The sequence below is a fragment of the Garra rufa genome, chromosome 18 (assembly GCF_049309525.1).
Source record: "Garra rufa chromosome 18, GarRuf1.0, whole genome shotgun sequence".
Taxonomy (NCBI): domain Eukaryota; kingdom Metazoa; phylum Chordata; class Actinopteri; order Cypriniformes; family Cyprinidae; genus Garra; species Garra rufa.
Genome location: NC_133378.1, coordinates 38,039,959 through 38,064,919, shown reverse-complemented (window position 1 = coordinate 38,064,919; position 24,961 = coordinate 38,039,959). Strand labels below are relative to the sequence as shown.

At 33.0% G+C, this 24,961-nt stretch overlaps 1 protein-coding gene across 1 annotated transcript; it reads right to left on the bottom strand.

Annotated features, from left to right (window-relative positions):
* Positions 1-3,541: 3,541 nt before the first annotated feature.
* On the bottom strand, positions 3,542-9,545 carry stk35 (serine/threonine kinase 35). The gene is made up of 2 exons (XM_073823755.1): positions 8,908-9,545; positions 3,542-4,298 (listed from the first exon to the last, which is right to left on the bottom strand). Exons 1-2 carry the CDS (start codon positions 9,425-9,427, stop codon positions 3,583-3,585), a joined length of 1,236 nt encoding a protein of 411 aa, XP_073679856.1. The 5' UTR covers positions 9,428-9,545; the 3' UTR covers positions 3,542-3,582.
* Positions 9,546-24,961: the final 15,416 nt, after the last annotated feature.

Genomic DNA, 24,961 nt, shown 5'->3' with positions numbered 1-24,961 from the left:
ATATAGGCATTAATTTTTTATTTATCAGATTAATCAGAATATTATTTAATTTGATTAAAATGTATAAATAAATCAAGTTTATTAAATCCTCAAATAAATAAATTATATTTGAATAAATGTTTATAAAAAAATAAAATAGTCAAAATGAATTAATAAAATATATTCATTTTGAAACCACTGATAATTAATATTATTAATCTAAATCATTTATATATTATTGCGCATTCATTTACATTATTGTGGCATACTATAATTATTACTCAGATATATTTGTTACTCATTTTGCTAATTTCACTGATACTGATTATTACTGATTTAGCAAATTTGTAATCTCTTAACATAAACAAACCTTTAAATAAGCAAATAAATACATAAATATGCAATTAAATAAAATATATTTAAATAAATGTTAATTTAAAAATTTACTTAAAAAGGTCAAATAAATTAATACAATAAAATATAAACATTTTAAAAACACTGACATTAAATATTATTAATTTGAATAATTAACATAATATTGCACATTACGTTTACATTATTCTGGTGTCTGACTATAATTATTACTGAATTATTTATTACTGATTTAGCTAATTTTAAATAAACCAATAAACAACAATCCAAAACAAATAAAAAAGCAATTAAATAAAATATATCTAAATAAATATTAATATAAAATGTTAATTTAAATAATTGAAATTAATGAATTAAATAAAATATAAACATTTAAAAACATTAACATTAAATATTAAATTGATCAATTAACATAATATTGCACGTTACATTTACATTATTGTGGCATGTGATTTTGCAAATGAATAATCTTCCAACATGAAAAATGAACCCTTAAACAAATTAAAAAGTAAATAAATAAGCAAATAAACGAAATATTAAAATACACGTTAATATGAAAATTAAAATAGTTGAAATAAATTAATAAAATTAAATAATAAAAAAGTTGACATTAAATGTTAATTTAATTTATTATTATATAATAAATAATGTATATAAACTATAATTATTAATTTATTATTTGATTAATTTATTAACATTTTTAGGTTTAAAACTGATATGTAAATAATTACACATGTATAAACAAAAATAATTTAAATATAAATGCTAAAACTGCTTCTAAAAATGCATTTAATTTCCTGTGGCCTTTTCAGTTGAATCTTATCCAATGCAAAGTTCGTAAAAGAATGCAATAAAATAATGTTATATAACTTTTGGTTTCTACCCAAAACATGAAGCACCTGGTTGAGTATGTAGCATATAAAACTCTGACGTTATCGCCTCTGGCAGAGTGCATTCTGCTGCTAAAAAGGTGTCAGATCCTGTTAATCAGATCAATCATGGAGCTGGGTGTGGCGTCAGAAAACCAAACAGGCCTGTGAGTTGTGCGATGGGTAGGGCACGGCAGCCTCGCAGGGTACATGCTGCCCCTGAGGCCAAATGGGTTAGATTTGCTTTCCATAGTTCTAATGAATAGGTGAAGAACTATGGAAAGCAAACTCAAAATTGGCCTAGCTTGGAGTAAAACCAATTTGGAACTTTCGAGTTCTGTAACGCATAAATAAATTTATGTAACTATTACTTACGTACTGTAAAAGGCTGAAAAGATTATGCATTTTTGTAGACCTACACTACCACTTTTTTGTCTTTTCTGCTCACCAAGCCAGCATTTATTTGATGCATTTGTTTTGTATTTGAATATATTTTAAATGTAATTAATTCCTGCGATTTCAAAGTACATTTTAACTCTCAGAGCCATATTGAGATGCCAATATCTTTGGAACTGAACAATGTAAGGCCTTAAAAATAAGGATGCCAACAGAAAAGTTTGTTAAAAAACAAAATCTAAAAGGGAAACGCAAAATCTTTAATACTTTTTGAGTTACAGCTATGCAAACTTTGGGAAAAACATCTCAGAAAGAGCTTTTTTCCATTTTTGAACCATCACCATTGGCATATGATGCAACAAAGATGACTAAAGTCAACAGATTTTATGAATAGAGCTAATAATCCCTACGTAAAAATAAAATAACGATGCTACCATCTTTCTAAAGTCATTTTGTTTTGCTTCAAATCTTAAAATTGTCATTTTGACAGCCCACTACAAAATAGTGGATTACTCTAGTAAACACACATCAATGACATTAAATATTTTGGCTTTTTGTCAGTCTTCTTGCTTTAAGATCCATCTTTTAACAGTGAGGAAGAGCAGAAGAGACTTAAATCTTACTGTTCAAAAATTTGATTGGTAGTGTATTATTCTATACAATCTTTTTGAAAGAGTGAAACTAGATAGGTTTCTGGTATAAATATTATTTACACTTTTAGATATTCTCTCGGAGTCATATTGAGGTCCCAATATCTCTGGATCTGAACAGTGTAAGGCCTTAAAAGTAAGAATACCAAAAGTAAAGTTTGTTTAAAACCAAAATCTAAAAGGATATTAAGAAATCTTTATTACTTCTGGAGTTACAGCCATGCAAACTTCGGAAAAAAACAACTCAGAAAGAGCTTTTTCCCATTTTTTAACCATTATCACTGGCATATAATGCAACAAAGATGACTAAAGTCAACAGATTTTATTAATAAAGCTACCAATCTCCATGTAAAAATAAAATAACAGTGCCAACACCTTTTTAAAGTATTTTTCCCCAATGTAATTTGGCTCCAAATCTTAAAATTCTCATTTTGACACCCCTCTACAAAATAGTGAACTACTCTAGTAAACACACTTAATAACATTGGATATTTTGGCTTTTGTCACTATTAATGTGTTGAAATCTATCTTTTCACACTGAGGAAGAGCAGAAGAGACTTCTTGACTTCTGACCACTATGTTTGGTTTTTTGGTTACAATTTACTCTCGGAGCCATATTGAGACCCCAATATCTCTGGATCTGAACAATGTAAGGCCTTAAAAGTAAGAATACCAAAAGTAAAGTTTATTAAAAACCAAAATCTAAAAGGATATTAGAAAATCTTTAACACTTCTTGAATTACAGCCATGCAAAATTTGGAAAAAACTACCGTTTTTCACATTTTTGAACATCATCATTGCCATATAATGAAACATAGATGACTAAAGATGGCAGATTTTATGAATAGAGTTAATAATGTAAAAAAAAAAAAAAAAAAAAAAGTAAAAATAAAATAACAATGTTACCATCTTTCTAAAGTAATTGTTTGGCTCCAGATCTTAAAATTGTCATTTTGACGCCCCTCTACAAAATAGTGAATTACTCGAATAATGACAAAAGCCAAAATATTCAATATCATTGATGTGTGTTTATTGTTTTGAGATCCATCTCTTCCGACTGAGGACAACTGAGGGACTCATATGCAACTATTACAGAAGATTTAAATGCTCACTGATGCTTTAGAAGGAAACACGATGCATTAAGAGCCGAGATTTCCCAATACTTCTCATGGAATTTAAACTACACTCTTGACTTTTACTCTGGAATATCTTGAACTGAAGTGGACAAAATTGTTGAATACAACATCCAAAACAATACTAAGTAATTGCAACCCACCTGAAAAAGTTGAGTGCTTGCTTTGGCCAATGGGGTCGTCTTAAGCCGCACATGTGACTTGGTCCATTCTAACCTCCAATTGAAACGCATCTGGCCTATCCTGAGGGTTGACCGCCAACATGTCCTGCAGTAGCCGCTTGACGCCTTCAGACATGATGCTCCGCGTCTTCTGTGGGATGTTCAGGACCATCTTTGGGTTCTCCAGCAAGGCCTCGCCCACCGGGACGATCTCAGTTCCCTGTCGAACATACGTGCCGAGGAGCTCTCGCTTGGACTCGGCGTCAATAAAAGTGATCCGTTCGATCATGGCCCAAATGATGATGCCGAGGGCGAAAATGTCCGCTTTGGCGGTGTAGTGGCCCTCCCACACCTCCGGCGCCATGTAGAAGTCAGAGCCGCACGCTGACGACAACCAGAATGTGTTAATGTTCATGTTTTTGTTAACCTGGTTGTCACCTTCGTTCTCTATGCAGCTGAACCCTGCGCAAACCTTGCTGAGGCCGAAGTCAGCGACCTTGATTAACGGGGTTCCGGATTTCTGCGAGATGAGAATGTTGTCTGGTTTGAGGTCTCTGTGGACAATGTTGTTCTTATGGAGGAAGGCCACTGCGCTGGTCATCTGCTTCATGAAATTATGGTTGGTCCGCGGGTCAGGTCGCCGCGAGAGGATGTACTGGTTAAGGTCGCCGCCGTCGCAGAACTCCATAACAAACCAAAGAAAACATGGATCCTCTGGGTAACCCAAGATACGCTCACCTGGAATGATAGTAGAATGTGGTTCGTAACTCTTGCCAAGTCTGCATTTATTTGGTTAAAAATACAGTAAAATTAGTAATATTGTGAAAAAATATTAAAATGTAAAATACCTGGGTTCTATTTGAATATATTGTAAAATGGAATTTATTCCTGTGATGCAAACTGAATCATTACTCTAGTCTTCAGTGTCACAAGATCCTTCAGAAATCATTCTAATATGCTGATTTGTTGCTCAAAAACATTTTTCCATATTATTATAAATCAAAAATTTTTTTAGAAAAAGATCAGAAATATGTTTTAAGAATGTAAATTTTATTTTAATATTTAAAATATACATAAACATGAAAGAAATTACTGAAACTTTAACTAAAATTAAATAAATATCACTGATATACTATATACTAATCTTTTATGAAATATATTTTAGATTTGTTTTTATATTTACTTATATTTAACTGCATTTATAATGTATTATTTAATAATTTAGTCATATTTTGAATATTTTCCACTGTCAACTGAATTTTACTTAAGCTTTTAGTAATTTTGCTGTGTTTTTGTCAGATATATGTACATAAAAAAAATGACAAAAACACAACAAAATTACTGAAACTTTAAAATAAGTTCAAAATAAAAATATTCAAAAAATGTTTTTGTTGTGTTTCCCATATCACTAATCTACTATATCTATATTAACATTTTATTAAATGTATGTTATTTTTGGGGAAAAAATGGATTTGCCATTTATATTTAACAGTATTTTATGATTTATTATCTTATCATTTATTAATATTTTGAATATTTTCTATTGTCAATTTTATTTTATTTAAAATTTCTGTAATTTTTTTTTTTTAAAGAAAATCTACATAATAAAAACAAACAACAAAATTACTGAAACTTTAACTGAAATAATTATATATATATATATATAATATTTTTTCTATATCACTGATACTATAAATACTAATATTTTAGGTTTGGTTTTATATTTATTTATATTTAACTGCACTTGTAATGTATTATTTAATTAAGTCACATTTTGAATATTTTATACTACTAATATTTTATATACATAAAAATGACAAAAACACAACAAAATTACTGAAACTTAAACTTTAAAACGAAATATAGTTGATATAATTATAGATAAAATTATATTATATATAAAAATGTTCCCCTCAGTTTTATTTTAGTTTTAGTTATTTTAGTACATCAAGTTAAATTATGGTTAAGCTTAAATTATTTAATATTTCATTGCAGTAAAATCTTTAATGCCTTTAGTTTTAGTTAACTTAATAATCCTGGTTAGAGCTGGAATTTGCAGTTACTGTAAACCACTGTTGGCAAATCAAACTCACTCCATAATCTATTCATATGCTTCACTGAGATATTTGTGCTGAGTCAGATGAAACGGCTCTTTATTGAATGTCGCTGGTCTCTAACTGATACGCCGCTGTTTCTGTCTCATTAACAAACAGACATGGCTGTGTTTGATTAATCCCAGTCCTGTTCAAACTACAGCGGCTTTACTGTTCATACTCCAAGCCTTAGAAGATCTAACATGTTGGTTTAGCTAACTCAGACAGGCGAGCAAAACACCAATCAGACTTTAGCTGAGCACAGATTTCCACTGATCGGCACGTTTGGAGGCCTTCCAAAGAACGCTGCATGAGAGTAAGCGCTGATAATCTGTCTGAGTTCTGTTATAACTAACTCAACTTAGCTTTAGGAAACAAGTGTTTGGAAAATACATGGAGAACAGGTGGACTGTCTGTGACCCAAACAATTGCTGTAGGAACTTATAAACACTTGGGAATGGGCATTTCCCATAATCCTAGAAAACAAATTGAAGCCGTTTTCCAAAACTTGGGTTATTAAACACTTGCAGCCATTTACATTTAAGACAAAAATTAAGTTGTATTAGGCTTTTGGTTAACACTTTGATTTGTTTGTACTGTAATAAATACTCCACTAGTAAACTTTGTAATGCTTAAGGAGGTTTTTAATCTCTTCTGCTCACCCAGCCTGCATTTATTTGATCCAAAGTACAGCAAAAACATTTTTACTATTTTATTTTTACTATTTCAAATAACCGTTTTCTATTTGAATATTTTAAAATGTAATTTATTCCTGAGATTTCAACGCTGAATTTTTACTGCAGTCTTCAGTGTCACATGATCCTTCAGAAATCATTCTAATATGCTGCTCAAAAAACATTTATTATTATTAATATTATTATTATTATTATTGTTAAAAACAGCTGAGTAGAATTTTTTCAGGTTTCTTTGATGAATAGAAAGTTTTTTTCAGCATGTATTTGAAATATAAAACTTTTGTAACATAAATGTCTTCATCATCACCTTTGATCTATTTAAAGCATCCTTGCTAAATAAAAGTATTCATTTCCAACATTTCTTTCCCCCCAAAAAAGATAAATGCTGATCTTTGGAACTTCTATACATCAAAGAATTCTGAAAAATGTATTCAATTGTTTTAAATTTTGATAATTATAATAAATGTTTTTTGAGCAGCAAATTAGCATATCAGAAGGATTTCTGAAGGATCATGTGACACTGAAGACTGGAGTAATGATGCTAAAATTCAGCTTCTGAAATATTAGTAAAACTACATTTTAAAATACATTCAAATAGAAAACCGTTATATAAAATAGTAAAAATATTTAAGAATTGTACTGCTTTTGCTGTACTTTGGATCAAATAATTGCAGGCATGATGAGCAGAAGAGATTTGTTTAAAAACATTAAAAATCTTATTGTTCAATAACTTTATCCAAAATTTTAAAAGTAAAATCCTGAAGGAAAATGCAATACTTAATGTCAAAACTGGGGAATTAAAAAAAAAAAAAAAAAGTAAAACTTCCAAGACTCAAAAAAATTATATAAAGTAATACAATCTTTTAAAAATCATGGAAATTTCTGTTTTAAAAATATGTTTAAGTTATGCACCTCTCTAAAACATTTAGGCCCGGTTTCCCAGACAGGGCTTAGACTAAGCCAGGATTAGACCATAGTTCAATTAGGACATTTAAGTAATTTTTATAAACATGCTTAGAAAAAAACATTACTGGGGTGCATTTTGAGACAAAACAAAGGCACTGATATATTTTAAAATCAATCAGTGCAATTTTATTTCAGTTGAAACAACTCAGACTTACATTTTAGTCTAGGACTAGGCTTAAGCCTTGTCTGCGAAACCGGGCCATAATGTGCTTTTTGTGATTGCAACGACTTAAAAATTAATCTTTATCAAGAACTGTTAACGTGAATGTGCTGTAAAATTATTGAATTATTACAAGCGGGTTCTTCAAGTAAATATTTTAGGTCTAAAGGGTTGGGCTGGCAAAGAAGTTCAGAAATTCCTGTTATAACCTAAGGTGTAAACTTTTGGAAATTTCTATTGCAGAGTTAATGCATCACCCTATTTAATAAGCCTTTCTTGTGATTCCAATGATTTAAACATGAATATTTATCCTGTAAATGTCTACAAAAGTACGAACCTTTTCACATTGACAGTATATTAATAAATCTATTAGAAAAATAATGCAAACCTGATTAAATTTTGAAAATTGCACAAAATGGGAACGGTTTCAAATCAAAAATCTAAGTGGTGATCCGTAAATGTGCTTATTAGCCAAACTGACCTACTAATGACAGGTCACAAGCAAAAATCTGACCTGGTCAGGCAGACACATTTCAAAAATTCCCGAACTGATACAAACATTTATAGAACAATATTAGATGACCCAAAATGCATCCGCAAACAGATTTCTAAACAGGCCTGTAACGTGAGGATTAGTTTTTCCATTGTGGACGAGGCCACTAAATGGTGACACTTACATAACAGCGGTCAGCACAAAATAGATCCTGCTACTGCTGAGCACAACCACAAATATAGCGCTCACACGACACCACAAACACGCAACCTCAACACACCAAACCACAAAACGCCCAACTTATGAACATGCAATTTAAAACCATTTCAGATGGAGCATAGCATGTCAGACTGTGGAATGTATAAGCATTCATGTCAAGACTATATTCAGATATGCATTGAAATATCAGGGAAATTATGATTTCCAGACCTTTAAATGCAATGCAATTAATAAATGTCTATTACATGCAGTTATGCATCACTCTGAAACACCTAATGAGTCAAAACTGACATTGCAATGACTTACAAATCAATCTTTATTCTGTAAATGTCTGCAAAAGTGACTGTTTCATCTAATCTGATTTGACAAACAGGCCTACAAATGACAATATATTACATCTACTGAAAAAAGTGACTCAGAGTTTGAAAACTGCACACAATGACCAAAGCAGATTAGCAGAGGTGAACATCCAAACTGGCCTGTGTGGCAGTGAAGGGGTTAATGCATGAGGAGCGCTGGAACATGATGTTCCCTCACGCACAGAATGCCTTTGTGCACGTATAGTGACATGCATTTAATAACATGCATGCATTGCATTAAAAGTGTGCAATTGAACATGCTTACAAAGTTGCATCGCTTTATGCATCTCAGAATGAAATAATAAATCAGATATCAATCAATATCATTATCTGAATTATGCATTCAATTATTGATTGTTTACCTTTTAGTGAAGTTTCCACTAATCTCAAATACTGCTTGTTTCGCTTGTTCCCATGGCTCATTTTCTGTGCCATCCCGTTTCTTTGCAGCACGCACTCTTCCAGCTGCACCACGTTCTCGTGTTTCTTCTCCAGGCTCGCCAGGGCCCAGAACTCCGCCAGCGCCAGCTCCACTTTCTCAGGCGCGTCGCAGCGGAGCTTCTTCACGGCCACCCGGGCTCCGGACCTGCGGGCGATGGCCTCGTACACCACACCGTAGCTCCCACGACCCACCTCCCGAATCAAGCAATACCTGGGCGCCTTGAAGAACTTCATCGCGGGATGGAGACTGTCATGCTTGAGGAAGCCCGTGGAGAAGCAGTGCTCTTCCTCCATGAGCTCCTCCTCATCGTTGGTCTCCACGGGCAGCGGGCGCAGGACTTTACTGGCATCCCGCCTGATGTTCGCGCTGGGCGGCTCGGCTCTCTTGCAGCCCCGCCGGAGGCTCGTTATTCTCCCCTGTGTGCCGTTTCGCAGCTCCATGAGTTTGTTAGCCCCTGTGTTAACATATGTTTCGGGGCAATAATCCTATTTCTCATAACGTCCCTGAAAAGCTGCGGACTTGGGGAAACTCGACAGGTTTGTTTGGGTGTTTTTTGTCACTTCCTCCATTAAGCGTCTGACTGACATAAACAATCATAACATCAAAAGGAGAGAGCGGACTCGAGGGGGCGTGGCTTTAGCGGCCTGTTCCACTTCATTCATTAAACGGGGGAGGCGTGTCACAAATGCGACCTCTTTTTAAGCTTTCCCCCTGGTTTTCATATGTGCGGTTACAAAAGTGAATAATATGTAAGGGTATTTTTTGTCCTTTTTTCCCATAAATTAATATGTTTCATAAAAAAGCTCAGTCAAAGGACAAAATTACACTACCAGTCAAAAGTACGTTTTGATGTTTTAATGATTTTTAAAGTCTCTTCTGTATTTATTTGATCTAAAGTGCAGCAAAAACAGAATTCTGAAATAGTTACGATTTAAAATAAATGTTTTTTATTTGAATATATTTAAAAATGTAATTTATTTCTGTGATGCAAAGCTGAATTTTTCAGCATCATTACTCCAATCTTTATAGTGTCACTGATCCTTCAGAAATCATTCATGCTGATATCATAATATGCTGATGTGCTCTTCAAGAAACATTTACTATTTATTTAAGTAACATTTACTATTTACTATTTACATTTACTATCATCAATATTTTAAAAATTACATTTTTTCAGGATTCTTTGATGAATAGAAATATCCAAAGATCAGCATTTATCCGACATAAAAAGCTTTTGTAACATATGCAATAGCACTGAAAAGCAATTAATTATAAGAAAGAAATTAAAAGCAATTAAAATACTTTTTTTTAGCAAGGATGCTTTAAATTGAACAAAAGTGATGATAAAGACATTTATAAAGTTACACAATATTTATATTTCAGATAAATGCTGTTCTTCTGAACTTTTTATTCATCAAAGAAACCTGAAAAAAAAATCTACACAGCTGTTTTCAACATAATTATAATAATGCTTGTTTTTTCAGCAGCAAATCATCTGATGATGCTAAAAATTCAGCTTTAAAAATCACAGGAATAAATTACTTATTAAAATACATTAAAAAATAAAAGTTATTTTAAATATTAAAAATATTTAATGTTTTTGCCATACTTTGGATCAAATAAATGCAGTCTTGGTGAGCAGAAAAGACTTCTTTAAAAAAAACAAAAATATTTAACTGTTCAAATCGTTAGACTGTTAGTATTCATATTAGCTTATTTTTCTATATTATATATATATATTTTTATTATTGATGTAAAAGAATTACAAACACAGCCAGGAAGTACAATAAACAAAATGCATGATCATAAACAATGCTGACTTTCCAAGAATAATAATAATAATAAAAAATGACCTGACTAATATGCAAAGACAATTCTATTTTTTTTTTTTTTGTGAACGTTATTAAATATGAAGGAATAAAATTTAAAAAAGACATTGTGAGAAAAACGAATTGTCATAGATAAAGAGATAAAAATAAACATACATAAACATTAAAACATTTACACATTGGTGGCATATTTGCGACGAATTTGATATTGATGACCCTGAGGCTTACCAAACATAAACTGATAGCCAAAAAATGTTTAAGATACGTAATGACGGCGTCTCACATCATTTTTCGCGGTCGATTTGGTGCTTGGTGGTCCGTGCTCTGCAGCATGGGTCTGCACGTGAGGGAGGGGTGGGCACGTGCGGTACAGCGTGCTACAGCAGCCACGCACGTACAGAACGTTCCGTCATATATATATATATATACATATATATATATAGGTATGTCAGTATATGGGTTTAGACTAGAGGGGAGACAGATCTGACCACTGGGCATGCGCACACCAATCTAACGTTATTTTTATCACACTGTACAACAATAATACTGTTTTTGTATTATAGTAAGGGCTAAGTTTAGGGTTGGGGTAGGTAGACGTTAAAAAAAAAAAAAAAAAAAAAAAACAATCTTTTAGGTAGAACAATTAATTTCATTGTTAGTTACACACACACACATGTTGGGTTTACATGTTTTATGGGGACATTCCATAGGCGTAATGGTTTTTATACTGTACAAACCGTACTTTCTATGGCCCTACACCCAAGCCCGGATTAACCATACGGGCAACTGGGCAATTGCCCAGGGGCCCACGACATCTAAAGGGCCCAGGACAGCAAGGGCACGAGCAAAATAAATTGCCTTATGTTATTTATCTTATTTACACGAAGGAATGTCATTTCTGTCTCTACATAGTCGCGCGTTTACAATGTCTCCTCCGCGAAAACACGGACGGGATCGCGCGCTCCATTCATAAAAACGGAATTTACTATAGCGCGGAATACCACGGAATTCGTCGATTTTTGGATTAATAAATCAAAAGTTGGTCTGTCACTTAATTCAAATCGCGATATGGACTAGTGTCTGTGAAAACTTAAATGCAAAAAGACCGTTTTAATATGAATGGTGGAGACGCGTTTTTTTTTTTACTACGCGTGTACTGAAGCACGCGTGACGCTCACGGTAATTTTTTACATTTGCACCTCACATGAACAGATAAACTCAATCTCCAAAACTGCTGTGAGTGTCACTTTTACCGTTTCATTTAAGAAAACTAGCATCATATCATACTGTACACACAGAAACTTCACGACAACCTGTCAAAATAAAAGTACGGTTCAACATGTAACAACAATATTAGTCTTGTATTCCTTTTGTACAGTATAATGTAGGTGTTTATATATTCCTATTTAAATAATTTACATAAAACAATATATATGATAAAAAATAAATATTACAACAAGATTAACCACTTAATTGTAGAAAAAAATACTACAATTATTATTTAAACGTTTTAAACTGAATATAATTTTTCTTCCATGTATTGATTTTAACAGTAAACCTCTGTTTGTTTGCCAAAAATTAAAAGGGTTTATTTTTCATTTGATTAAAAATAAATAAATGTTTATGCTTTCATTTGATTATCAGAAAAATTAAAACACATACGAATTTAAAAAAAAAAAAAAAAAAAAAAAAGCAAAAGATTGTTCAAAATATTAAAATAGAGAGTTTGGACTTATTTTTCACTGAAATAAATGTTTTCGTTTTTACACAAAGTAGGCTAAAGTACCGGGGAAAAAAGTAACGTTGGCTACTGGCAAATGGTTTGAAAGTGGTTGCTTATCTATTCATTTTACCAGATTATACTGTACAGATGCTGATGTGTTTTGTTTTCATAGCATCATATGTGAGTGAATGTCTTTGATAGGGGACATAGTAGTGCATTTGTAGTTCTATGAGCATTTAAATATTTGTAAATCAAAATATGATGACAGTTAGGATTTGAAGTATTGAGTATATTTACTGTATATTAAAGTAATATATTCTATATATGACCATATTATGGTGATCCTGGGGTCGTGATGATGGGGCCCTTGAATATTGTTGCCCAGGGTACAACACCCTACACCTAAACCTAGCCCTCACAGGAGATTGTGCACACTTTTACTTCATCAAAAAAGCTCATTGTGCATGATTTATAAGCCTGTTTCCTCATGGGGACCTAAGAAATGTCCTTAAAAAAAATCCTTTATATTTAATAACGTTCACAAATAACAATAGAATTGTCTGCTGCATATCAGTCAAGTCATTTTTTCAATAATTATTTATTTTTGAAAAGTCAGCATTGCCATCATTAACAATATTTGGGTATATTTATTTATTTACTTATTTTTCGTAAGTCATCTTTGCCATCATTATCAATATTTGAGTAAATAAATGTTTATATACAGAGGCTATACTGTTGTTTTTTTAATCTGGAGATCAATAATGACAAAATTATTAACAACAACAACAACAAAAACAACTGGATAGTTTCTCACATTTTTTTATTTTGTAAATTTAACATGAATTTATTCCTTTATATTTAATGTTCACAAATAAAAATAAGTCTTTATTTTTCCCAGAAGTCATCTTTGCTATCATTATCAATATTTGGGTAAATAAATTTAGATATACAGAGGCTATACATTGTTGTTTTTTTATTGTTTTTTAACATTTTTATATTATGTGGAGGTCAATAATGACTAAATTAACAAAAAATGGATATTTTTTTCTCACAATTATTTTATTTGTATTTTTTCATTCCTTCATATTTATTAACGTTCACAGTTTAAAAAAAAATAGAAATAAATTTGTCAAAAGTCAGCATTGCAATCATGATCAATATTTGGGTATATTTATTTTTCGAAAGTCATCTTCAGTATCAATATTTGGCTAAATTAATTATATATATATATATACACTGTATACAGAGGCTATACATTGTTATATATATATATATATATGTATATATATATATATATATATGTTTATATTTATCTGGAGATCAATAATAACAAAATGATTAACAAAACAAAAAAGTGGATAGTTTTTCTCACAAATTAATTTTTTGATTCCTTCATATTTAATAACATTTAAAGATAAAAATAGAATTGTCTTCTGCATATCAGTCAAGTAATTTTTTTTTTTTTTGGAAAGTCAGCATTAACAATATTTGGGAATATTTATTTATTAATATATATATATATATATATATATATATATATATATATATATATATATAAATAAAGAGGCTATACATTGTTTTTTGTTTTTGTTTAAAAATATGTTTATTTTTATCTGGAGATCAATAATGACAAAATTATATATATATATAAAATTTATTGTTATTAAATATGAAGGGAAAAAATACAAATAAGAAAAACTTTTACAGATATAAATAGAATTGTCTTCTGCCTATCAGTAAAATCTTTTTTTTTTTTTTTTGGAAAGTCAGCATTGCCATAATTATCAATATATATATATATATATATATATATATATATATATATATATATATATATATATACTATAATTTTTCAATTATTGCCTTCATTATCAATATTTGGATATATTAATTTATTTATTTTTGGTCAGGTATTGACGTTTCTATATTTACATTTATTTTATATATAATTTAAAGTCCAAAGCATTAACAATAATCCGCAATTTGTGTCAGTGGACGTTTTACTATTATTTTACTTAGTCTCAGCTCTAAATAGCAGCCAGTTTTATGGTATTTCTCATTCTATGAGCATAAAAGTTTGATAATTGGTGCAAGGATTCCTAAAATGGACACCTTTGAACAAATAAATATAACTTAGTCAACTGGCGATCAGTTTAAGAAAGTAATTTATACAGACATCAATAGCTTCAGCAAAGAAAAGAGTTTCTTTTCTCTGTAATTTAGTGTGAAAAGACTACAAAAATCACACTATAATTTAGATACAATCATTATGTGACTCTTAGGTGACAGAAAATAACTAAATCAATGCCTATTGATTTCTCCAAAGCACAAAGTTAGAGAATGGACTCAAAGCCTGCACAATATAAGAATATAACGTCTTTCAATAAACAAAGACAGTAATTGAATTCAAACACCACAGGGCCGAGCTCAAGAGTTTACAGCTTTAATTGCTGCCCACTCAACGCCAGTGATGCTTTGAGGCTAAAAGGCCTCTTTGAGACGTGACAACAAGACGGCTGAAGATCAGATCGCAATTGGTTGCACATCATTAAATTCTGCCTCTCCTACTCACGTTTAGAAATTACACTCAAACCCTTCAGGCATTTCATCAATTTTGTTTCTCTTCTCTGACTCACAAGCTAGTTAAGCGAACACGATCAATGGCCATTGTCTGTATTTTAGGTCATTTCGACTGCAACTTTCCCTTGACCCTTCACATTGTTTGTTCTTTCTTACTGTAGGCTGATTTTTTTTTTCTTTGCTCAAGTTTCAGGGTCACGGTATTTTATGAGTCACATGCCTCTCTTTCTCCGTCATTCTCTTACTTTTACACGCTGCACAATGCATCATGACACCCTCGCGTTGCCACGGCAACATGAAGGCCGGCATGTTATTTTTTTCACAAATATAAATGGAAAAAGCACGCGAGCAGATTCACAATAACATGCTTATGTACATCTTTGGAGAGTTAAAAAGGCAGATCTGTTCCCCATTATATACATATTTATTGTCTGAGATATATATATATATATATATATATATATATATAGTTGAGGTCAAAGTTTACATACATATTTTTCAAAAATCATCTTTGCCATCATTATCAATATTTGAGTAAATAAATGTTTTTATACAGAGGCTATACATTGTTGTTTTTTTAATCTGGAGATCAATAATGACAAAATTATTAACAAAAAAAAAAATAACTGGACAGTTTTTCTCACATTCTTTTATTTTGTAAATTTAACATGAATTTACTCCTTTATATTTAATAATGTTCACAAATAAAAATATAATTGTCTTCTGCATATCAGTCAAATCATTTTTTTCCCCCCAGAAGTCATCTTTGCTATCATTAACAATATTTGGGTTAATAAATTTAGATATACAGATGCTATACATTTTTTTTAATTGTTTTTTAATTGTTTTTTAATTTTTTTATTTTATGTGGAGTTCAATAATGACTAAATTATTAACAAAAAAAAAAAAGGATATTCTTCTCACAATTATTTTATTTTTATCTTTTCATTCCTTCATATTTATTAACGTTCACAGTTTAAAAAAATAGAATTGTCTTGTGCATGTCAGTCAAGTCATCTTTAATTATTTATTTTTGGAAAGTTAGAATTACCATCATTATCAATATTTGGGTGTATTTATTTATTTATTTATTTATTTTTCGAAAGTCATCTTCATTATCAATATTTATTGTCTGATATATTTATAGTATATATATATATATATATATATAGTTGAGGTCAAAGTTAACATACACCTTCCAGAATCTGCAAAATGTTAATTATTTTAGCAAAATAAGAGGGATCATACAAATTGCATGTTATTTTTTATTTAGAACTGACCTGACATGAAAGTTGTTGCATATAGTCCACAACATAAAATTTAATTTATGTAAATCATCCTATTAAAAAGCTTACAAATGCTTGATTCTTAATACTGTGTTGTTACCTGAATGATCCACAGGTTTGTTTTTCTTGTTCATGAGTTTCTTGTTTGTCCTAAACATTTAAACTGCCCGCTGTTCTTTAGATAAATTCTTCAGGTTCCACAAATCCTTTGGTTTTTCAGCATTTTTGTGTATTTGAACCCTTTCCACCTATGACTGTATGATTTTGAGATCCATCTTTTCACACTGAGGACAACTGAGAGACTCATATGCAACTATTACAGAAGGTTCAAATGCTCTCTGATGCTTCAGAAGGAAAAACAATGCATTAAAAGCAGGGGGTGAAAACTTTTGGAATTCGTAGATGAGAGTAAATTTAAAAGATGGATCTCAAAATTATACAGTCATTGTTGGAAAGAGTTAAAATACACAAAAATGCTGAAAAAACAATTTGTGAGACCTGAAGGATTCATGATTCAGAAACAAGGGACTCAACAAAACGGAAAAAAAAAAACAAATTATTCACTGCTACTCTCAGCTGGAGCTGGATGGACTCATGAATGTATGACGCAATAAACAGGTTGTTTGGGTATTGAATTAGAATAATACAGCAGCTGAGCCTCATGTAGGGAAGCATGTGAGAGCGGTAAAGGTCTATCTGAGGAAACATACAAATGGAAAGCTCTTAAGAAGAAGAGCCAAAAGAGCAGAGACCTTTAAATGAACACTGATAAAGAGGCAGCTCTTCTTCAAGCTCTAGCTGACTGAGGGAGAATAGAAAAGACGATCTTTTAACTTTTTTAAAACACAGAATCTCTTTTTTGTCAATACATTATAATTTTATTATAAACATGCACAAATAGTGCTTTCACAACCAGTAACTCATTCTCTCCTTCATTAGAGAAACTAACTGAAGGTTTTTCAAGATCCTCATTAAACTGTTACACCTGCTAATTAACCCAAATCACATCAATTGCCAATAAATAAATAAATATACACTCTTAAAAATAAAGGTGCTTTAAAAGGTACTTCACAGCAATGCCATTGAAGAACCATTCAGTCAAAGGTTCTTTAAAGAACCATCTCTTTCTTACCTTTTTAGAATCTGAAGAACCCTTTTTTGCGAAAACAAAACAAAACAGATATTAAAGGTTCTTTATGGAACCATTTAAACAAAAAAGATTCTTCTATGGTATCATGAAGCACTTTTATTTTGAAGCGTGTTTAAATAAATATGCAGTTGTGTTGTTGCAAGAAATGTGTTTAATTGATATTTTATTAAAAAAAAAAATTATAAAAAAAATTAGGATTCCCTTATAGCACCTCTTCATTTTTATTTATTTATATTATTATTATTATTATTATTATTATATAGACCTCCTTGTTGTAAACAGCACTAGAAATAGAAAAAAAAAGAGGAAAAGGGAGGGGGGAAGTGTCCTAAAATACAAAAGCTAGTCAAGAATATAACTAACCCTATGGCTATATAGTTCTAAACAATGACTCTGCGTATTAATAAAGCAATGATTCAACTAACAGTCTAGGCTTCACGATAACTCAATTAAAAAAAGCCTTATTAAATTCCAAGCTAATTTACATATTTATTAGGTTATCTGAGTGTGGGCGGTCCTGCTTGGTATTGTCTTGGGTATTGTCTGCTGCCCTGTGATTAATGGTGACTGGTGCCTGGTGCCCCCTTCTGTCTGAACACAGGACTGAAATGAACATGAGGTTCCAGAGAAACGTGTACAAATAAAAATCTAGCCATTCTAGGAAAAGCACCATGCTACTGCTGACCATTTCACCCAGCTTTTAATATTTTTTTTTCCACCACACCGCTGTATCTTGTTGAAAAAAACTTTTTCTATTTGCAGGCAAAAAAAACATGTTTTTAAACTCCCATTATAAGCCTACTTGAATGCCCTAGTGTTGAATTTCTAAGACACATTTGCGCAGGATCTTTTAATATCATAGGGTACATTGTTTGCCTGATCGATATCAGTAAAAGCACATCTTGAGAGCTCATAATTGTCTCTGTGACAGCCTTAGGCTCTGTAAACAAGAACAACTGAAAAACAAAAACAAAGCAAGAAAAAAAAAGAAAGAAAGAAAGGACCAGCACTTTATTATTCAATCAGAAATGCAGTGTGGCTGTCAATCATTATGTAGATGGGGAGCCAAGTTATTGGTGTAAATGTGGCACCTGGTGCTTATTTCCTTACTTATAAGTGGCAGCATTTATCAAATTTTCACTGAGGTTGCAAGATGGTGGGCCAAAGGGACCCTTTTAGCCATTGAAAGAGAAGTTGGACACTTCAAATCAGTGATTTCTCAAATATTGCAGGTTTACAATGACACTAATTCATTCAAGTCTTCCAAAAAGGCTGGTTGTCCATGTAAGGCAAATGCACGAAAAGACCGGATAATGCGGAGACTCTCAATGGGGAATGGGTTCAACACTGCAGCTGGAATTGCTTGCCAGTTCAGTGCTGAACAGGGTAAGGATCTGTCTCGGGAGGTTTAAGAGAAGTCAGACTAAAATGACCAAAAGGTTCAGCTCATCTTTGCAGAGGTGCATGTTGTGTGGAGAGGGGAGAACTGGGGCCTGTTGCATAAACTGCTTTCCCTAGTCTTAAAGGGGTCATTGGATGCCAATTTTTCACAAGTTAATATGATTCTTTAGGGTCTTAATGACCCTATAACATGCTTTGTTTAAAATTTCTCAATGGTAGTTTAAAAAAACATTTTTTTTTACCGTGTTCAAATCAGCCCTTTTTAGAGGGAGCTATTCTGTTGCATATTCCTTTAAATGCTAATGAGCTCTGCTCGCCCCGCCCCTCTCTGCAGTGGGATGACAAGTCGTAATGTTTACTTTAGCCGCATTTAGCTGCATTTAGCTAACTAACACATTATCAAGAAAGGACATTCGCAAAGATTCACTTCTGCTGTGGGTGAAGCTGCATATGTAGATCAGGATCTGCGCTTTCCTTTCAAAAAGGAAAGTAACGTTAAACCTCTGCGTCTTCATTGGCTCAGATGTCAGAAGTAAATGATAACTACTATGTTCATTAATACATCCAACAACAGAACACCTCAATCGGAGACATTCTTGTCTTCCCTTGCACCTGAGTCACACAATGGCGATCAGAGTCGGACTGTTTCAGCTCAGTGAGGGCGAGTCTAAGGTAAGGCGCACATGTCAATCAGCTATCGTGGGAGTGGCTTCTGTCTGTGTGTCGTCACACCGACAAGAAGCTGAGAATGACCTGATTTTAAAAAGGGGATATTACTTTAAAAGATTAAAAAATACCACTGGGTGGATTTTTATCATTGTGGGGTGGTTGTGTACACAAACAGCCAACACACATTAATGTTCAAACAACGTGGAAAAGTGAGTTTTGCGTCCGATGGTCCCTTTAAAAAGTTAGTCATTACTTCATCATTCACTTTCTCATAACTTTTTTAAATTTAGTTATAAAAATGGTAGATCGATCTAATGAAAAGACTGATTGCCCCTTGTCCATTGCTAGTTGGTGAAACTAGTTCTTAAGACACTGTCATAGTGACTAAGTTTATGCAACTGGCCCCTGGTCCAAAGTTCCCTTTAGTGATGAGAGCAAGTTTATTTTATTTGGGTCTGATGGGAAACATTCAGTTTGATGTCAAACTGGGGAAAGACTTAAAGGATTACTCCACTTCCAGAATAAAATGTCTTGATACAGTAATTTACTCACCCCATTTAAGTTTTTTGAGGAAAACTGCAGGGTTTTTCTCCATATAGTGGACTTCAATTGTGCTCAATGGATTGAAGGTTAAAAGTGCAGTTTGAATGCAGCTTCAAAGGGCTCTAAACAATACCAGCTGAGGAATACACTGATCAGTCAATTTCTTTAAAAAATGATGTATACACTTTTTACCAACTCTGAGATATGCATGTGTACTCTGGTTCAAGATAGTTAGGGTATGTCAAAAAAAATAAATTGTCCTACATCACTGTTTTACGTTTTTTTTTTTTCTTCATAAAGGGCATTTGACCTTCTTTGCATGTTCACTTTGTAAACACTGAGTTGGTACTTCTGCAGCGATGTAGGATGACGTGAGGCCAAGTATGGTTACCCATACTCAGAATTTGTGCTCTGCATTTTTACCATACCCACGCACACACAGAGCAGTTGGCAACAACATTGCTATCGCTGCAGCACCTGGGGAGTAGTTGGGGGTTCTGTGCCTTGCTCAAGGGACTCACCTCAATCGTGGTATTGAGAGTGGAGAGAGTGATGGTAATTCACTCACCCTCACTGTAATTCACTGAGATTCAAACCTGCAACCTTTGGGTTACAAGTCTGACTCTCTAACCATTAGGCCACGGCAACCTTCAGTTACTTCCCTGCAAGCATCTCCCAATCAGCCTACAATTTTAATGCAAGGCATTGCCCCTGTCACACTGCAAAACAAGCAGCTCCTTGAAGCTAAGAACACCAAAATAATGAAATGTCCAACCCAGAGTCCTGATCTAAACCTGACTGAAAATCTCTAGTGACAAATCTATGGCTAAGAAACCCACTACAGATACCAAACTATGGAAGAGAGAGGAAGAAGAGTGGATTAAGATCACATCAGCACAGTTTGGAAAACTAGTCATTCAAAGCAAGGGCCTCTACACCTCCTACTAACTTCTGACAGCTGTAACCCTCCAAATTTGTAGCTGTACTCTTCTTTTGTGATATTTTGTCAGACATGTGATATATCTACAGCTAATATTCCTGCAAAATTTGAGCTATGAATATTAGCAATATTTCAGAAAAGAATCAAGTATTTATAGTTGCTCTTTGATCTTGAAGTTTTTGCTCTTTGATATTTGAAGTTTGATCTCCATTGTATAGAGGGTTTGCACTTACTATACGTCACGATTTGGTCAGGTCCCTGGATGTGCGGCCATATTGGTGGTACTCAGATGTAAACAGCAGCATTGATTGCATGGTTAATGTACGACTGAATACATTGTTGTGCTAATTTATGCTGTCTAAACCATGGGAAAAACGTGTGGAAGCTACTAAATCATATACAGTCGTGGCCAAAAGTTTTGAGATTGACACAAATATTAGTTTTCACAAAGTTTGCTGCTAAACTGCTTTTAGATCTTTGTTTCAGTTGTTTCTGTGATGTACTGAAATATAATTACAAGCACTTCATACGTTTCAAAGGCTTTTATCGACAATTACATGCCATTTATGCAAAGAGTCAGTATTTGCAGTGTTGGCCCTTCTTTTTCAGGACCTCTGCAATTCGACTGGGCATGCTCTCAATCAACTTCTGGGCCAAATCCTGACTGATAGCAACCCATTCTTTCATAATCACTTCTTGGAGTTTGTCAGAATTAGTGGGTTTTTGTTTTTCCACCCGCCTCTTGAGGATTGACCACAAGTTCTCAATGGGATTAAGATCTGGGGAGTTTCCAGGCCATGGACCCAAAATTTCAACGTTTTGGTCCCCGAGCCACTTAGTTATCACTTTTGCCTTATGGCACGGTGCTCCATCATGCTGGAAAATGCATTGTTCTTCACCAAACTGTTGTTGGATTGTTGGAAGAAGTTGCTGTTGGAGGGTGTTTTGGTACCATTCTTTATTCATGGCTGTGTTTTCCTTAACAATGCAGTGGAAAGTTTTTTTCGGGATTAAGTTAATTTTCATGGCAAAGAAGGACTATGCAATTCATCTGATCACTCTTCATAACATTCTGGAGTATATGCAAATTGCTATTACAAAAACTAAAGCAGCAACTTTTCCAATTTCCAATATTTATGTAATTCTCAAAACTTTGGGCCACGACTGTAGATAATGACTTAGTAAGCAGGAAAGGGTGCAATACTCAATTTTTTGCATGTTTGTCACACTTTCGTGTTTCAGATCATCAAACAAATTTAAATAATAATCAAAGATAACACAAGTAAACAAAACATGCAGTTTTTTAATGAAGTTGTGAACACTGACCTTAACTGAGGCAAGAGAGGCCTGCAGTTCTTTAGATGTTGTTGTGGGGTCCTTTGTGACCTCTTGGATGAGTCATTGCTGCGCTCTTGGGGTAATTTTGGTCGGCCGGCCACTCCTGGGAAGGTTCACCGCTGTTCCATGTTTTCACCATTTATGGATAATGGCTCTCACTGTGGTTCGCTGGAGTCCCAAAGCTTTAGAAATGGCTTTATAACCTTTTCTAGACTGATAGATGTCAATTACTTTCTTTCTCATTTGTTCCTGAATTTCTTTGGATCTCAAAATGATGTGTAGCTTTTGAGGATCTTTTGGTCTACTTCACTTTGTCAGGCAGGTCCTATTTAAGTGATTTCTTGATTGCAAACAAGTGTGGCTGGAATCAGACCTGGGTGTGGCTAGAGAAACTGAACACAGGTGTGATAAACCAGTTATGTTTTAACAGAATTTTTTGAACACTTTTCCTTGATTTGTTATAACTTTTGTCAGTCTATAGTAGGCTACCCCATATGTTTTTCTCAGTCTGACCAATTAGACCAATTAGTACAGTCCAAACATGATAATAATTGACCATTTTAAGCAGCAATAATCAGCAAACACTTATATATATATATATCAGAAACAATATGTAGTACAATCCTACTGAATAAAAATATATAAATTGGCCATTCAGGATAATTTCTTTGCATTGCTTTCTTCATTTCTTCATCAATGTTGATGAAAGGTGAGAATGCATGACACAATCACACAAGGATATTCATGAAATCAGCCATACAATCAAGTCCAATCAGTGTCCTTTGTGTTTTAATGTCTATAGGATTGGCTTTCAACCCGGGCTAATCTTCTTTCTAATTCTCAGAAATATGAAGCAAAAGATGTGCGCTAGTCATTGTGCCCCTGTCATGTTCTCCTTGAACTGTGGGCGCCCAGTCCTGCTGCGTCGGAGCGGAACGCTTTTGTCCTCCTTCCGGAAACGCCGGAAAGCTTTCAGCATCCATGCACAGAGAATGGCTCCATGCTGCTAACAAGACACACAGAGCTCTGCCCATCATAAATGCTGATCTCAGATCAGAACCGCTATGTGTTGCAAGTTAACAATGATCTCAAAGATGATCTCAGATCAGGACTGTAGGAAGAGAGGCGGCAGACTCTGATTTAAATTATTCCTGAGCAGTCAAACTGAAAGGAAAGAGTTGTTTGATTTTAAATAAATGTGACCCTGGACCACAAAACCAGTCATAGGGCAATTTTATACATCTAAAAACTAAATAAATATGCATTGCACTGATGTATGGTTTGTTAGGATATAGGGCAATATTTGGCTGAGTTACAACTATTTGAAAATTTGGAATCAAAAAATCTAAATATTGAGAAAATCGCTTTGAATTTTTTTTTTTAGCAATGCATATTACTAAACAGAAATTACATTTTGATATATTTACGGTAGGAAATTTACAAAATATCTTCATGGAACATGATCTTTACTTAATATCCTAATGAAGTTATGAAAACGTTAAATTTATAATGTGAACAATTACATTGTCAACTAAGTATTTAAAACGTTATTTCAGAATGGAACAGTATGAAACATATGGAAGTTACTTTTTGAATGTTGTCTGAACATTCTAAAACAGGTAAAATGTTAGATGAACATCCAACCAAAACATTTTAGGAGAAAACGTTCCATTAACGATGTATAAATAATGTTTTGTGAGACGTTTAAATATTTTGAGAACTTATTTTGAATCAGCCATATTGGCGGTACTGAACATATGCAACTAAACTGAATGAAACTTGCATATTGTGCTGAGTATTGCTCTTGAAAATGGTCAATTATTTTCAAGGTTTGGGCTGTACAGTACTAATCGGACAGACCGGAAAAACATTTGGAGTATCATAGACTGCCAAACGTTATGACAAATCAAAGAGAGGAATGCAAAAAAAACTGTCTACAGTACAGTATGAACAAAAGGAACCAGGATTTTCAGGGCAAGAATCTTGACAACATTTGTGTTTGTTCTTATCATTTCCAGTCAGGTAGGTGAAATATTACTATTTAATATTACATCTTTACCACCTATTAACTTTAGTTTGTCTAATTATTGTGCCCTTTCCTGCTCAATAAGTCCTACTCTATATGATTTAGCAGCTTCCACACATTTTTTCCCATGGTTTAGACAGCGTAAATAAGCAGAACGTCGTATTCAGTAGACTGTTTACATCCGAGTATGGCCAATATGGCCACGCTCATCCGTGTAACCTAAGTACAAACCCTCAATTAAAGCCCAGACAGCTACATTACTAAAAAAAAAAAAAAACATAATTTGAAAGAACCTCATTAGAATATTAGCCAACGTTCTGAAAAAGTAGCCTAAAAGAAGCAAATCACACAGTTTATCCTGGCATGTGTCGTCCAACAAGCTCCTGCTAAACAAGCTGACAGCTTTATCGGCTTGTCCTTTCGTCCTTAAACCTGTCCTTCAACGAGCGTGTTCATGCAATAGCACTGTAAAATCATAAATATAAAGAC

Coding starts and splice junctions, on each gene's coding strand:
- stk35 (XM_073823755.1), bottom strand. CDS start 9,427: ATGGAGCTGCGAAACGGCACACAGGGGAGAATAACGAGCCTCCGGCGG. Junction 4,299..8,907: donor AGTGGAAACTTCACTAAAAG/GTAAACAATCAA, acceptor CTATCATTCCAG/GTGAGCGTATCTTGGGTTAC.